Source organism: Myotis brandtii, unplaced genomic scaffold (genome assembly GCF_000412655.1).
Source record: "Myotis brandtii unplaced genomic scaffold, ASM41265v1 scaffold879, whole genome shotgun sequence".
Taxonomy (NCBI): domain Eukaryota; kingdom Metazoa; phylum Chordata; class Mammalia; order Chiroptera; family Vespertilionidae; genus Myotis; species Myotis brandtii.
Window position 1 is genome coordinate 348,424 of NW_005371595.1, and position 14,549 is coordinate 362,972.

At 47.9% G+C, this 14,549-nt stretch overlaps 1 protein-coding gene across 1 annotated transcript in view; it reads right to left on the bottom strand.

The window, feature by feature from the left end:
• Positions 1-205: 205 nt before the first annotated feature.
• Positions 206-14,549, bottom strand: part of MERTK (MER proto-oncogene, tyrosine kinase) — a 104,462-nt gene continuing 90,118 nt past the window's right edge. Inside the window, exons 14-19 of the mRNA XM_014532311.1 lie at positions 13,912-14,004; positions 12,740-12,858; positions 9,397-9,506; positions 7,796-7,955; positions 7,012-7,148; positions 206-1,036 (exon numbers count right to left, since the gene is read on the bottom strand). Coding sequence (XP_014387797.1) covers positions 520-1,036; positions 7,012-7,148; positions 7,796-7,955; positions 9,397-9,506; positions 12,740-12,858; positions 13,912-14,004 — 1,136 coding nt within the window. The 3' untranslated portion in view covers positions 206-519. The remainder of the gene's footprint in view (positions 1,037-7,011; positions 7,149-7,795; positions 7,956-9,396; positions 9,507-12,739; positions 12,859-13,911; positions 14,005-14,549) is intronic.

Sequence of the window (14,549 nt, forward strand, 5' to 3'; positions counted from 1 at the left end):
GTTATAAAACTTTACATATCAAAAGGTCATTCTTATCAAACAGGTGATTCAGAGGAGTATCGGATTCTTCGTAAGACCAGAAGCAAAGTCAAGCAATTTCATTTTACGAATATTTTTACATTTAACAGGAAAACGAAAACAAGAACTGTGCAAATGTTAACATCAAGGAGCAGCTGTAGAGATGAGGCTGTTAAAGCTTCAACTGTGCAAATGTTATCAAGGAGCAGCTGTAGAGATGAGGCTGTTAAAGCTTAAATTTTAAAATCTGCAAGGTAAGTGACAGAAAATAAGTCATCTTTATTAAAATATAAAATCTAGGTCTCTTTCCACCATATACACATATATTTTTCTATTTAAATAAATATATATTAATGCATTTTTAATGACGTACTGAACAACATTCATCTGGTGCTTGCGGGCGGTGGCAGGAAGACGGATACCAGAAACTTGGGGCGTACCTGGGTCTCTAAGGCAGAGGGGTCTGTCTATCTCCCTGGTTTGGGAATGTCTCGGCTCTCCTCACACAAGGACTGCCGAGTCTTCCGAGGAGTCATCTGCGAACAAAAGTTCATCTGGCGGCAGGCTCCCCAGGGGCAGCGTGCTGGACTGGGACCAGGAGACCCCGCTCCTCACAGGCCTGTCCTCCAGTAAAACACCGTTCTTTCCTGCTGTCCCTGCTGCGGCGGCGGTGGCGGGAGCCACGTCTTCCCAGTTCTCACTGCCCCCATTTAGAATGTACCTTCCCTCGAGAGGTCCATTCTCATGGACTTGGGCTGTGACCACGCTGACAGCAGCGCTGCTCGCGCAGGCAGCAATGATAGAGTCGGGGTCGATGTCCATGTCCAGCTGAGCGAGTGGGGGGCCCTCTGCCAGGCCCTCGCAGCTCTCTGGAAACGGTGTGTTGATGTAGACGACCTCGGCTTTGTCCTGCGCTTCCGGCAAACTTTCCAAGAACTTTTCTAGCTGCAGCCTCAACATGGAGAAGGTGGGTCGGTCCAAGGGCTCAGCCCTCCAGCAGGAGTGCATTATTTCATACCTGCAAGTAGAGAAGGCGAGTTAACTCCCAGCACAGCACCGGGCCCTCAGTGCAGTCCACCCCTTGTTTTCACCTTGTCTTGGATTTTTAAAAAATTAAAAAAATTAATTTTACAGACAGAGGAAGGGAGAGAGAGAAGTAGGGGAAGAGGGAGGGAGGGAGGGAGGGAGGGAGAGGGAGAAACACTGATTTGTGGTTCCACTTTATTTAGGCATTCATTGGTTGATTCTTGTATGTGCCCTGACCAGGGATCGAACCCACAACCTTGGCGTATCGGGTTGACGTTCTAACCAACTGAGCTACTCGGTGAGGGCAATTTTATTACATTTTAATCCACACTAATTTTACTTTTTGGAAATTACGGAGGTTTTCCTTGTGGCATATTTGTTCAACTTTTATTATAAATTTTCCATGGGTGTATGATAGTGCTCCTCTGTCTCCAGGAATACAGGACATAGTATGGTCCGTGGGCCAAGTCCAGCCCACCATCTGTTTTGTAAATTGAACCCCGTCCAGCACGGCCCGGGGTGAACCTGAGGCAGGGAGGTGAAGGATTAAAGAAGACAGACAAGAGAATACCGTTGGGGCCAGGTAGGATCTGTGCCTGGATGAGGAAACAGTGACCCTGCCTGCAAGCAGGATCTTTATTTTATAGTCAGATCACACAAAGCAAAACAAGGGGAGTGGTCAAGATGTTTACAATGTTCTCTCGAGTTTCCAATCTACTTTGTTCCTATTATTGCACTCAAGCCTTGTTTTGGCAGCACTTGCTGCACCTTCCACAGCCCACATCCCTTAGCTACCTAGGACTGCAGCGTCTGGGACTATAGGTCAAGCTTCTAACCACAGCCTTCGGCTATAATTGTGCTGGGAGGGCTTTGCCCTCCAAGCTGGGACTTGTACGTGGCTTTGCCACAAGTCAGTCCGAGGCTTGATCCTGTCTAAACGCTGTAGCCGCTCTCCACAGTAAATAAAGTTTTATTGGAACACAGCTACTTTTATTTATGTGTGGCTGCTTCTACTGCAATGGCAGAGTTAAGTAGTTTCAACAGAGACCACATGGCCTCAAAATAAAAAATACTTAGTATTTTGCCCTTTACAGAAAAAGTGTGCCGACTCCTGTTCTGCACATGAAGCTGGGTTTGTCACCAGGAGAGCTGTTAGAAGGGCTGGGGGGGAGGGTGGGGTGGCGGGGGTGTGTGTAAAGGAGTGTGTGCCTCACTGTGCTGGGCGTTTTGTGTGTGTTACTGCACCTACTCTCGTCAATAGCCCTGTCCTTGTTACTTTGCTATGTGGGCAGCAGGGGACCGGCCTCTGGCTGGACAAGTCCTATGACTGGGGCTCCTCATGACCTCTGCTGTGTCCTGTAGGGAGGATTCTCTTCAGGGTGGTGTCCTCATTCTCTGTGTAATTAAGAATTACAATGGGGGGACATTGATGTGAGCACAGTAAAACAGAGATGACTGCATCAGGAAGAGTGAGTTATACTACCATTTGGACTCTTTCCTTTCTTGAGAAATTGACATTCATGTTGCTGGATAAGGAAATGATCCCAATGCTAATCATCTGACACATGTAGTAGATTACTGCTATCTTTTTAAAAAATATATTTTTTTATTGATTTCAGAGATGAAGGGAGAGAGAGAGCAATAGAAATATCAATGATGGGAGAATCACTGATCGGCTGCCACACTCGGGTTCGAGTCCACAACCTGGGTATGTGCCCTGACCGGGAATCAAACAGTGACCTCCTGGTTCATAGGTCGACATTCATCCAACTGAGCCACACCAGCTGGGCAGATTACTGCTATCTTGTGAACATAAATATGCAATTCCCACATTCCCATGTAATTCCATCGTGTAGAACTCTGGGTAATTCTACCAGCATTCACACACGTACTGAGAGATCTCACCCACCTACATGTATAACAATCAATACCTGCCTTTGTTTACTTTCCAGCCCCTATCAGCAAGGCCTGAGCTCCTGGCCGGCGGGTCTGCAGGCGCTCGCTTTGCCTGTGAGCACAGGACCCTGAGCTCCCGTCTCCCTGATGAGCCCTATTCCCACCTGGACATCAGCTCAGCCCTCTGACTCTCCTTGTTCTACCTTCACGAGATGGCCATGGGACCTGGCAAACAGCTTTTGTTTCCATTTTTGAGGTTCTTATGGTATAAATCAATTTGCATGGCTTCATGTTTTCCACAGAGCCCTGCCTGTTTGCAGTCTGAGATGAGCTTTGAGGAATTCTGCCCTTAGAAGACACTCCCCTTTTCATTAGGCCATGAAGGCCCCATTATTTACCTTCATTTATCCCACGTCTTCGGAGAAAGCGTTTACATAACCCAGCGATTTTAACCGGTGTGCCGCAAGAATTTTTTAACACATGCCATACCTGACTACTTAGCCAGGGGCACTGACTTCTTTTCTCCTAGAGTCTAGGACCTAGACTGTCAAATAAAAAACTGACAACAGCCAACCCAACAATAGCCATCCAGTGTGAATGAATAAAAATGATACCTATATTTTTTGTCAGATTGGCAAATAATACATTTTTTGGTGTGCTGTAGAATTTTAATAATTAGTTCATGTGTGCTGTGAGATGCAAAAGGTTGAAAATCGCTGATATACTCTATGTCCTTCATATTCAAATGGTAGCAAAATCACAATATGTAACAATAGAAATATGACTAGCAAATATATGGTAGTGTGGGTACTGTCTAGGCCCCTCCGACAAAGGGCAAGTCTGCAGTGGTGGACCAAGGTCAGCAAGTTCAATCTCAGGAATGGAAAGAAAAAATAAGCCCTAACCAGTCTGGCTCATGGATAGAGTGTCAGCCTGCCGAACGAAGGGTCCGGGTTCGATTCTGGTCAAAGGCACATACCTTGGTTGCAGGCTCCTCCCCAGCCTGGGCCCTGGTCCGGGCATGTGCATGAGGCAACCAAACGATGTGTCTCTCACAGCAACATTTCTTTCTGCCTTTCCCTCTCTCTTCCACTTTCTCCAACAGCAATGGGAAAATATCCTCAGGTGGGGATTTTAAAAAGAAGAAGAAGAAGAAAAAGAAAAAAACAACTTTGGTAGTTGCCTTTGTAAAAGATCATTTTTGTTTTTCTACTGAGATTTCATAAAAGATGTAGTCACACAGGTCGTGGGGGCTGGGGGAGTGGCGGATGGTGATTACTGTTTCACGGGGGACAGAGTTTCAGTTTTGTGAGATGAAGAGTTCTGGAGATGAGGGGGTGACGGCTGTACAACACGGATGCACTTACACGACTGAACTGCACATTTAAAAATAGTTAAGATGGTAAATGTTATGTTCTGTGCATTTACCACAATTTTTCACAAAGGAGTTAAAAGGTTGCAATCATACACATTTAAAAAATTTATAGATTTCTGAATTTATCCATATTTGTCAGGCACCTGCTTCTCCCTGGCTCTGAGGATGGCTGAGCACCCCCCATCTGCTCAGAGACATGACATGTGCCCTGCAGTGTGAGGAGGGTCTGAGTGCTGACACATGGCCGACTGGAAGCCCCCGCTGCTCTCCTGCCCGGGGCCTGAGCTGCTGCAGGTGGAAGTGGAGGGACTGATCCGTAAGTAGACGAGGGTTTCTGAGAGGGGGAAGGTGGTGTGAGCTGCGGTCCTTATTCACACCGTGATGCCACTGTGCCACCGTTTCCTCATGCCAGGCCCCGCCAGCCTGCGCTTCTCTGGTTTGATGGTATTAGGGTGGGTTGAAGGGCAGGGGAACTCTGAAGGACATCAGTGGGATAAAGCTGATGGGACCCAGTGGACTAAAGAAAGAACAAGGTGGCTCCCGAGTATCAGAGGAGGATGAGGGGGATGAGGGCTGGTGCAGGAACCACAGCGGCCAGCGGTGGGAGTGCCCGAGCGCCACAGCCAGGAGGCCGTAGCTCAGCTGAGGAAATGTCCTACAGAGACGACGGGGACATCATGCAGAGAGGCCTCTTGGGCCACGGGAACAGGCCTGCCGCCTGGTCACTCGGAGTGGGTGACACCGTGAGAAGAGGCAGCCTCAGAGGGCAGGACATACAGTGCGCTTCGTTACATGTCTTAGGACTGACTTGGAAAAGACCGAGGGGCAAGTATCGTAGGCATGAACTCACCTCGGCTAAGGTTAGGCAGCAAATGAGATGAGAAGCTCAGAAGTGTGTCTCATTTTTAAAAGAAAACGTCCCTGATATGAAACAGAGGCCTCTTTGTTGACCAGCATCCAGATGGGACAGGGGCCCAAGAAGAAGGCCTGGGTCAAGCCTCAGGTGCAGAGCCAGCTGGGGTGGGGACCACAGGGCTGCCTGACCTGCCTGACCCGCCTGACCTCCTGGCCACATGGCACGTGCTGACTCTGCGACTCTCACCTAAAAATGCTCAGAAAAGCGAGTCAGCATTCCCCGTCTGGCTCTGCGTAAAGTACTGGAAAACCACAGTGTGACACAGCTCGGACCTTGCTGAGACCCTGGGTAATCACTGCAAAGACCAACTGCTTGTGGCGCAAGACGGAAGCCAAGAGAGAAAGAGCCACAAAACTCCTCATTCAACATTGTTGGGCTAAAACGGTTCCTCCTTTTTAGAAGCAAACATCTCATTCACGTGGCTCTTTCAAAAACCACCATGAAACCCCAGATCTAATTTAATTAGAATTTCACAATGTTTTTAAAGGGCTTAACATTTTTTGTTTCTGTTCTTAATATTATAATTTATAACCACAACAGCCACCACGACCAAACAGCCTGTGGCTCTTATCAATAAAGTTTCCTTCTGGGAATTTTCCTGTTTATGTAAATTCTCCATGCACATGTATTGAAATTTGATTTTCTTCTGTTAAAAAACAAACAAACTAGTTTTCCCTGTTTGGCTTGGACAAGATAAGGGAGCCTGCAAGCCCCCTAACCTAGCCCTCCCCTAAGTGAGGAAGCAAGGCCACAGTGGGTGTGTGACATAGTGGGGGGGTCCCACCCACCCCTTCCAAGCCTAAGCCTGTGCAGGCCTAAGGTCCTGAAATCTTGCTGAATATGGAGACAATGTCTGTAACCCCTGTTATGTGGGGAAGAGACTCGACACTAGGGAGGTAGAGGCAATGCCACAAGAAGTCAGTTTAAGAAGGTCAGCAGGGTGTCTGGGCAGGTTGGTGTGTATGATGTCATGTTACGAATTGGCACCACGATGTGACACTTGCTCTGTGCCTCCTGCAGGCTGAGTGCTCCACACACTTTCCTCAACTCTCCCAATAGCTCTGAAGAATATGCGACTGGACTTTATCTGCGGCTGATAATGAGGCACACAAGTCAAGTCAGCTGTGAAGGCCTCCCCCGTGGGTAGGTGGAGGCCGCAGCTGGCCTCAGTGACTCAGAGGCCCGGCCTCTCCCCATACCACCCACCCTAGAGAGGAGGGGCCTGTCCCGCACGGGCTGTGCACGCTGAGCTGGGGCTCTCACGCCGGGCAGAGCACCTGATCGCCCAGAGTTTTAAGACATGCACTTCTGGCCCACTTTGTTCCAACAACCTCAGTGCCCAGGCATAGGGCCAAGGAATCGTGCTGTTAGACTATCCCCCATGCAATTCTGATGATCGGCCTGACCTCAGAGCCCTGGGCTTCGGTTTCTAAATTTCCTGATTAGGATATTACTGCGATTTGTCTGTCTGAAATACTGTACAGGAAGAGAAGGATGACGGCAGCACAAGAGGGCAGGTGACCAGGTACCTCATATGCTGTAAAGTTGACCCATTTATCTAGAATGCATCTCCCAGCGGCGCCTGCAGACCTGCAGAACGTGTGCACACACCACCTCTCACACCAGGAAAGGCTTGGGCCTGGACGTGCCGCCTCTGCACACCCGGCCTGGCTAAAAGCACCCCCTCCTACCCTCGCCCCCATGGCTGTGTCCCTAGGTCTTTGCAGACCCACTGGCCGGCCCCCGCAGGGTGCCTGGTCCCATCGAGCGGCTCACTCACAGTTCGTCCAGGCAGTCCTCTGGCTGCTTCAGCCTGTGGCCGTGGAGGAGATAGTCGTACATCTCATGGTTCTGGACTCCGGGGTAGGGCGTCATTCCCCGAGTTGCAATTTCCCACATGGTCACGCCAAATGCCCACTGAGAACAAATCAACAAGCAGTAAGATCTGAGTCTTTTCAGAAAGTCTGAATGGACTTTTTCATTGGGAAAGGTCATTTCCTTAAAGCCCCGATGACCGTGCACAAAGCTGACAATTATGACTGGGACACGCTGCTCTCCCAACACGCAGTAACGTGGTTGGTACGTCACTGTGCCCATTTGCTACTAACGCTCTTACGGGAAATCTGACAAGGGCAGCCAGAGCCTCCCGCCGAATCCATGCTCGTTCACAATGTTGTCAAGTGTTTTCGCTCCTCGTCTCTGGTTGAGGGCGTAACCACACAGCACCTTTTGTACATCATGCTAGTCCCACAGAGCCACTGAATGAACTTGCTGAATTTAATATGAATATGAAATAGCTTAGTTGTGGGCAATATGTCACAATAGTGTAGCAGAGGAAAACGGGAATAAATTAAGGGCCTGCGAAAAGACAGATCTTTTGAATGTCAGGAGACTTCACCAGAATCTAGAGTTCCACCTGAATCAGGGTGCCTAGCAATAAATAAGAGAGATGTGAGCACACTCCCAGCCCTCAGTTCATCATAGTGAAATGTTTGGCAGCTAAGTCACTTTATTCAGCACGGTTCATCTCTGAAACTCAAGGTCCCCAGGAAAACTGTACCTACCACGTCACTTTTACTGGTGTAGACTCGGTCCGCAAGGCTCTCGATGGCAATCCACTTCACAGGCATCTTCGCGATGCGGCCTTGGCGGTAGTAATCGCCGCTGTAAATCTTCTTAGAGAGGCCGAAGTCCGCCACACACACAGTCATGTCATCTCGCAACCTACAGAGAGGAGTTTGAGTCCTTAGGTCCATCACAGGCAAAGCCTTGAAGCACAGGTCTGCGTCACACGCACAGGAAGTAGCCCAAAGACACAGGCCCCATCTGCTTGGGGAACAATGGCCCAGCAAGTGAGGGGGAGCAGCAGAGAGAGAGCACCCTGCACCCTGCTTGGCTGTGTGGGAATCGGACCCGGCAAGGCCATCTGTGCATAAGGATGGAGACACCAGGAGGGAACAGCGGAGCTGCACAGGCGTAGAAGGAGCCCAGCTCAAACCCAGGGCCTCTGGTCACTCAACGAGCATCCCAGCAGCCTTTACGCCTGACGTCTGGATGCAGCCCTGGCTCTGTGGTCCAAGGGAGCCTCCTGGAAGCCTGGGGGAGGTGGGCAAGTACAGCCTGCAAGAGGGGGATCCAGGACTCCCCGCAGAGATGGCCAGGTAGTACTGGAGGAGTAACTCAGAAAATTAAAGTCATAAAATCACACTGACAGCCCATCCCATTAAAACAGATCCTAGACAAGAAGGAGAAGGGAGAGAAGAAATGAGAGGTCTGGAGGAAGCATGACGACCCGTCCCTGTTTGCCCGACACCGACTTTTAAAACTGGACACCCCTTGTCCTGGTAAAGCCCTCAGTTCCGGGCAAACTGACAGCTGGTCACCCTTCTTGATAGGAAAAACGTTAAGGAAACATTGATGGGGAAAAAAATGATTTTCATAGGTCTCCCTCTGTGGTAGGAAAATTCTTTAAATTAAAAAACAAAAGCAAGATCCTTCTGGGCTTTCAAAAATGAGGTGAAAGTGGGAGGGAGCTGGGAAGGGGGGCTCTGGCTAGGAGGAGTGAGGGCAGGCACCACTGTCACTTCTCCAGCCAAGAAAAGTAATAAAAGCAACACATTTAAAGGAACCTTCCCTCTTCCTGCAACAGTGAACTTAAGTCAAGACGCAGCTCCTGTCTTGAAGATCTCCCGCAGAAAATGGCTCCGCTACCGCAGCAGGAAGACGTGGGGAGAAGTTGAGCTCAAAGTTCTAGTCTGTCCTTGCTGCTCTGGTCGGTGTGTCCACGGAACAGGGTGTCTTCACAGGGCAGCATCGCAAGAACGTAGGGACAGACCTTCATGGTTTTCATTACTGTCTGCATGATTAGCTGACTTATATGTAACTGGGCCCAAAGCCAGCGGATGGCAATGAACAGGGATCACAAAGGTCTTACCTCGCCCTCCTAGGGCGTGAGAGTGTGAAAATGAAAACAGAGTCACAGGAGGAAGTTTGGGAGGGACTGAAAACCCGCAGGCACAAACCCAGCCATGCCTCAGAGACGCAGGAATCCCATCTCCAGAACTCTCTCTCCTCCTCCTGTGACAGCGACAGGCCACCCACGGTGTCCCACCACAAACACCAACACCATGAGGTCCAACCGCCCAGGACGCACCCAGACCCTTACATGCAGTTTCGAGCAGCTAAGTCTCGATGGAGGAAATTCCTGTTGCTCAGATACTCCATCCCCTGGGCAATGTCCACCATGAACTTCACCAGTGTCTGCACGGGAATGTGCTGCGGGACAAAGCAAGAAGAAAGATTATTATTATTTTTTTTTTACAAAAAAATCTGCAAGTTATCTCCATCTGGGGGAAAACAGCATTTTTTCTCTTACATGTGTGGCCATGAGACATGGAAACAAACTTCATTTCTTTATCACTAATAGCACAAAAAAGGTTTTAAAAGAGGAATGAAAAAACAAACTCTAGCCCTAACCGGTTTGGCTCAGTGGATAGAGCATCGGCCTGCAGACTGAAAGGTCCCAGGTTCGATTCCGGCCAAGGGCATGTACCTTGGTTGCGGGCACATCCCCAGTAGGAGGTGTGCAGGAGGCAGCTGATCAATGTTCCTCTCTCATCGATGTTTCTAACTCTCTATCCCTCTCCCTTCCTCTCTGTGAAAAATCAATAAAATATATTTAAAAAACAAAACAAAACAAAAACACCCAAAAACAAACAAATTCTAAAACTGTTTGGCAAATATCACGTTTTCTTCTCCCCATGTTTAAAATATTGACAGTGAATAACATTCGTCTCCCAAGTCATGGGATCCAGTGGGATCTTCCGTGTCCTGAGTGCCAGTGGGACCAAGCACCCATGCCACACAGAGGCTTTTGAGGGTGGGGTTTTCTAATGTTTTGAGGCAAAAAGCCCACTTTAAAGTAGCTGTCCAGTTGTGCACCCACATCTGCTATCCCTTTGAAATGTTTTGAAAAGATAGTTTTCTTTTAGAGAGAAATTAGGATGGTCTTGGTCCCTTATCACAGGAATTTCCATTTTTGTTTCTTGGGACCCCCTGTAATGTCAGCAGCCTAGCGTTTTCTTCACGGCGTGAACGCACGCTAGCTGCTGTGTTAAGAGACCATCTGGGTTGGAGCTGATTCTGAGGATGACGACAGAAGTAGCGCTCTCTGCAGACACTGTGCGAAGGACTGACGACTTCCTGGCCACCACAAGCAGGTCCACCCACAACACACTTTCCCAGCACACTGCATTTGTCACGACTCATTCCATAGGGCACGAGTTTTCCAACGTGGTGAGAACAAAGCCCTGAATTTTTAATGCTTTATATCTCCGTGTCAAGACCCATGTCGGTCACACATTGTAAGTACAATAAAATGCTTTAATTATGTTTTACCTTTACATAATGGACTTGTTAAAGAGAACATAAACAGATCAGGGAGGGAAGTCCTATGCCTGTGTTCTGTATAGCTGGGGCTTTAATTTTCTGGATGCTAATTTCCAGCAAAGGATTTGGGTATTAAGAAATATCAAGTCTGCTAACATTCATGCAGACGAGTATCAGGTACTATTCATCTGTGTTATTTTTTCCTCAAACAATGATTTCATTCTTGCAAACTGTGACCAAAGTTATTTAAAAGATAATTGTGTGGGCGTGGCTGGTGCGGCTCAGTTTGTTGAGCATTGTCCTGTGCCCTGAGCGGGTATCGGTTCTATTCTCAGTCAGGGCACATGCCCAGGTTTCGGATTCAATACCCAGTCAGGGTGCGTGCTGAAAGCAACTAATGGATGTTTCTCTCTCTCCCTTCCTCTCGCTCTAAAGAAAAAAAATTAATAAAAATTATTTTAGAAAAAGAAATTGTGTTGTAGGACTAATAAATGAGTTCAACAAAGTTACAGGACACTAGATCGATATACAAAAATCAATGTAGTTCCATACACTAGAAATGAACACTCTTTCTGAAAACGAAATCAAAACAATTTTATCTACAAAAGAATAAAAAATAAAATACTTAGGAATAACTTTAACAAAAGAAGTACAAAACTTACACTCTGACAAGTACAAAATGAAAGACTCTAAAGATCTAAATAAAGGAAATGATAGCCTGCATTCATGGAGGGGAGGGGAGGACAGGAGGCACCGAGGCCCTGCTGGAGGAGCACGCTACGTAACCGAGCCCCAGTCCTGCCACACTAGCAGAACAGAGAGTGTTTATTCCCCCAACTGACTGAACAGGCAGCAAAGACCGGAATAAAAGCTTGAGGTTCCAGTTTCTCTACGCATTTTGTGACTTCCAGCGTTACCTATGGCTGCAAATGTATACACGGGAGTTACCTTCCAACACTGGAGATACACTTGTATTTTTGCAAATAGAAACTATTCATTAGTCAGTAAAATGCTGTGTACTGGTTTCTCTTGTTATACACAAGCTGATTCTCTAATTATATGGAAGGGCAACAGAACTAGAAAAGCTAAAAACAATTCTGGAAAGTAGAATAAATCTGGAGGAATCATAGTACCCGTTTTTAAGGCTTACAATAAAGCTACAGCAACCAACATGATTTCCATTTCCAAGGATAAAAAGAAAGATGAGCCCTGGCTGGTGGGGCTCAGTGGTTAGAGAGTCAGCCCCCACACGGAAGGGTCATGGGTTCGATTCCTGGTCAAGGACACATACCTGGGTTGCGGGTTCAATCCCCGGCCCTGGTTGGGGCATGTGTAGGAGGCAACCAATCAATGTATCTCTCTCATAGGTGTTTCTCTTTCTCTCTTCCTTTCCATCCCTCTGCCCCCTCTCCCTGTTCTACTCTCTCTAAAAATCAATGGAAGAAATATCCTCGGGCCCTGACCAGTTTGGCTCAGTGGATAGAGCGTCGGCCTGCGGACTGAAGGGTCCCAGGTTTGATTCCGGTCAAGGGCATGTACCTTGGTTGCGGGCACATCCCCAGTAAGGGGTGTGCAGGAGGCAGCTGATGGATGTTTCTCTCTCATCGATGTTTCTAACTCTCTATCCCTCTCCCTTCCTCTCTGTAAAAAAAAATCAATAAAATATATTAAAAAGAAAGAAAGAAATATCCTCGGGTGAGGGTTAACAAAACAAAACAAGAAAGAAAGACGGGTGGACTAAGTTCACCCTCAGTGTCTCTGAAAAACAATTCAGGGAACCTTCCCTCTGAAAACCGAGACAGGTCCCGCACCCAGGGATTTCAGAGTGAACAAGCTAGAGAGGCAACTTCAAAAGAAAGAGGCCACTCTGACATCACAAGGGGCCCCTGGCTCCAGTGTGAGGGGCATAAGAGTGTGCTCCCAGCTGACTTCCTCCCCCCATAAACAGGAATAACAGGACCAGAAGGAGACCTGCTGTGAAGGCGGATACCCAGGGTGCACAGGGAGCACCAAACAAAGGCTCAAGTCCTTGCGCTCCCACCTTCATATTCAAGGTCAGATGCTGAGTTTGCCCAGGCCTTGTCAAGTGTCCAGAGGCAACGCAGCGGGGAATTCATTACCTTTGATGCTGCCTCCAGTCGGGAATAGAGTAAGTAGGTATGTAGGTCCCCGTATTTCATGAAGGGTAAAATCACCATGGGCTTCGGGGTGCCTTGAGAGCCCATTTCTATACACACACCTGCAATTAAGAGCAGAGTTCCTTACAAAGAGCCCCTGTTAGCAGTGACCGGAAAAAGCACGCAGGGCAGGAGCCTGGGCCAAATTGAAACCACGTGCGCCCAAGTGAACAGTTAAAAAAACAAACGCTCGTAACTCACACGCCGAGTTCAAGAATACTGAACGCACCCACCCTGTGGGCCCACATCTTGTTATTTTTTTTTTTCTTTCAGGTTAGGGCCAGTCTTTGCATGAGAGCGCTCAAAAATTAGTCTATCACAAGTAGAGCCTCGCAGAGGCCTGGTGAGTTTTCATTAAATTGATTCCAAGTGAGGGGCAGGGACTGCATCAGAATTCAAGAAGCAATCTCATTTCATGTGACAGTGAAACACTTCATCGTACGAAGGCGTGCACTGAAGCCAAATGCTTAAACTACGAAAAGTATTTTGAGGTAGAATCCACATCCCTAAATTTTAACGGTTACACTCGGGAAAAGCTGCAACCCATTTACCATGCAATTCTAGAAGGAGAGCTGTCACCTGACACCGGGCTCGCAGAGCTCTTGCACATTGTGGTGCAATTACAAAGCACGATTGTTCTCGGTCTGCTGAAGTCGAGAGCTGCCAATGAGTAACACTCATTTCTTTGACATCATCTTGTATCCAAAGATTAGTTTTCACATCTCCCTTGAGTGTCAAAGACACTCTGAAAGCTCCCCAAAGACTTTAGCATTTATTAGATGGCAGGGCAGCAAAAATAAGTCGTCAGAACATTGTTATTCCCAGGCTGCTCTCCCTCTTGGGACAGTGTCGCTTAAACAGCAACCACTGGAACCCGATCTCCCCATTTGGTGTTTTTTAGCTAATGGTGCTAAAAGCCAAATTCTGACATTAAATCACGTCCCATTTTTACCCACTTTTACCATAAGCCTCCTAAAATGTTAACTGTAAGGAGAAGCCTTTTGGGTGAAGAAACCCTAGGTTGTAAATCACCGTGGGTTATACCAGGTTTCCCTTTGGCACAGAGTGGATGCGCCGAGCCCCTCTGGCCACCAGGCCTGCCTTTCTCCAGGTACCTAGGAGCCGGATGACGTTGGGGTGGCTGAAGTCTTTCATGCATGCGGCCTCGCTGAGGAACTCCTCGATCTCTCGCTGGGAAAAGTTGTCCACTGAAAGAAGAGATGGGAAACCTCAGGCACAGTTAACATGCTCCGTGAGGGGAGGGGCAGCAGCAATTCTGTTCTCTCCAAGTAAAATCAGGAAAAGACAAAACTGTGGCAACAGTAAACACGAGTGGTTGTCAGGGGCTGGGCGGGGGTAAAGAAAGGGAGCACAGGCGATTTGAGGGAGAAACATCTGTAGGACACTGTGACAGTGGACACATGACATTATGCACTTGTCAAACCCACAGAACGTACAACACAGGGTGAACCCTAACGTAGCCTGTGGACGTCAGTCATTAACGTATGAATACGGACTCGTCAACTGTAAAAACTGCACCACACTAATGCAAGACGTTCATGATAGGGGGCTGTGTGTGGCGAGGACACATGGGAGCTCTGTACTTGCTGCCCAGTTTTTCTGTAGCCCTAAAACTGCTCTAATAATTAAAGTATATTAGTTTTAAAAACTAAAATCAAATCCAAACTGTTGCAATCAGTTTGGCCTTAAAGAAAGAAGGGACACGTGCCTCTCTCCATCACAGAGCTTGAGT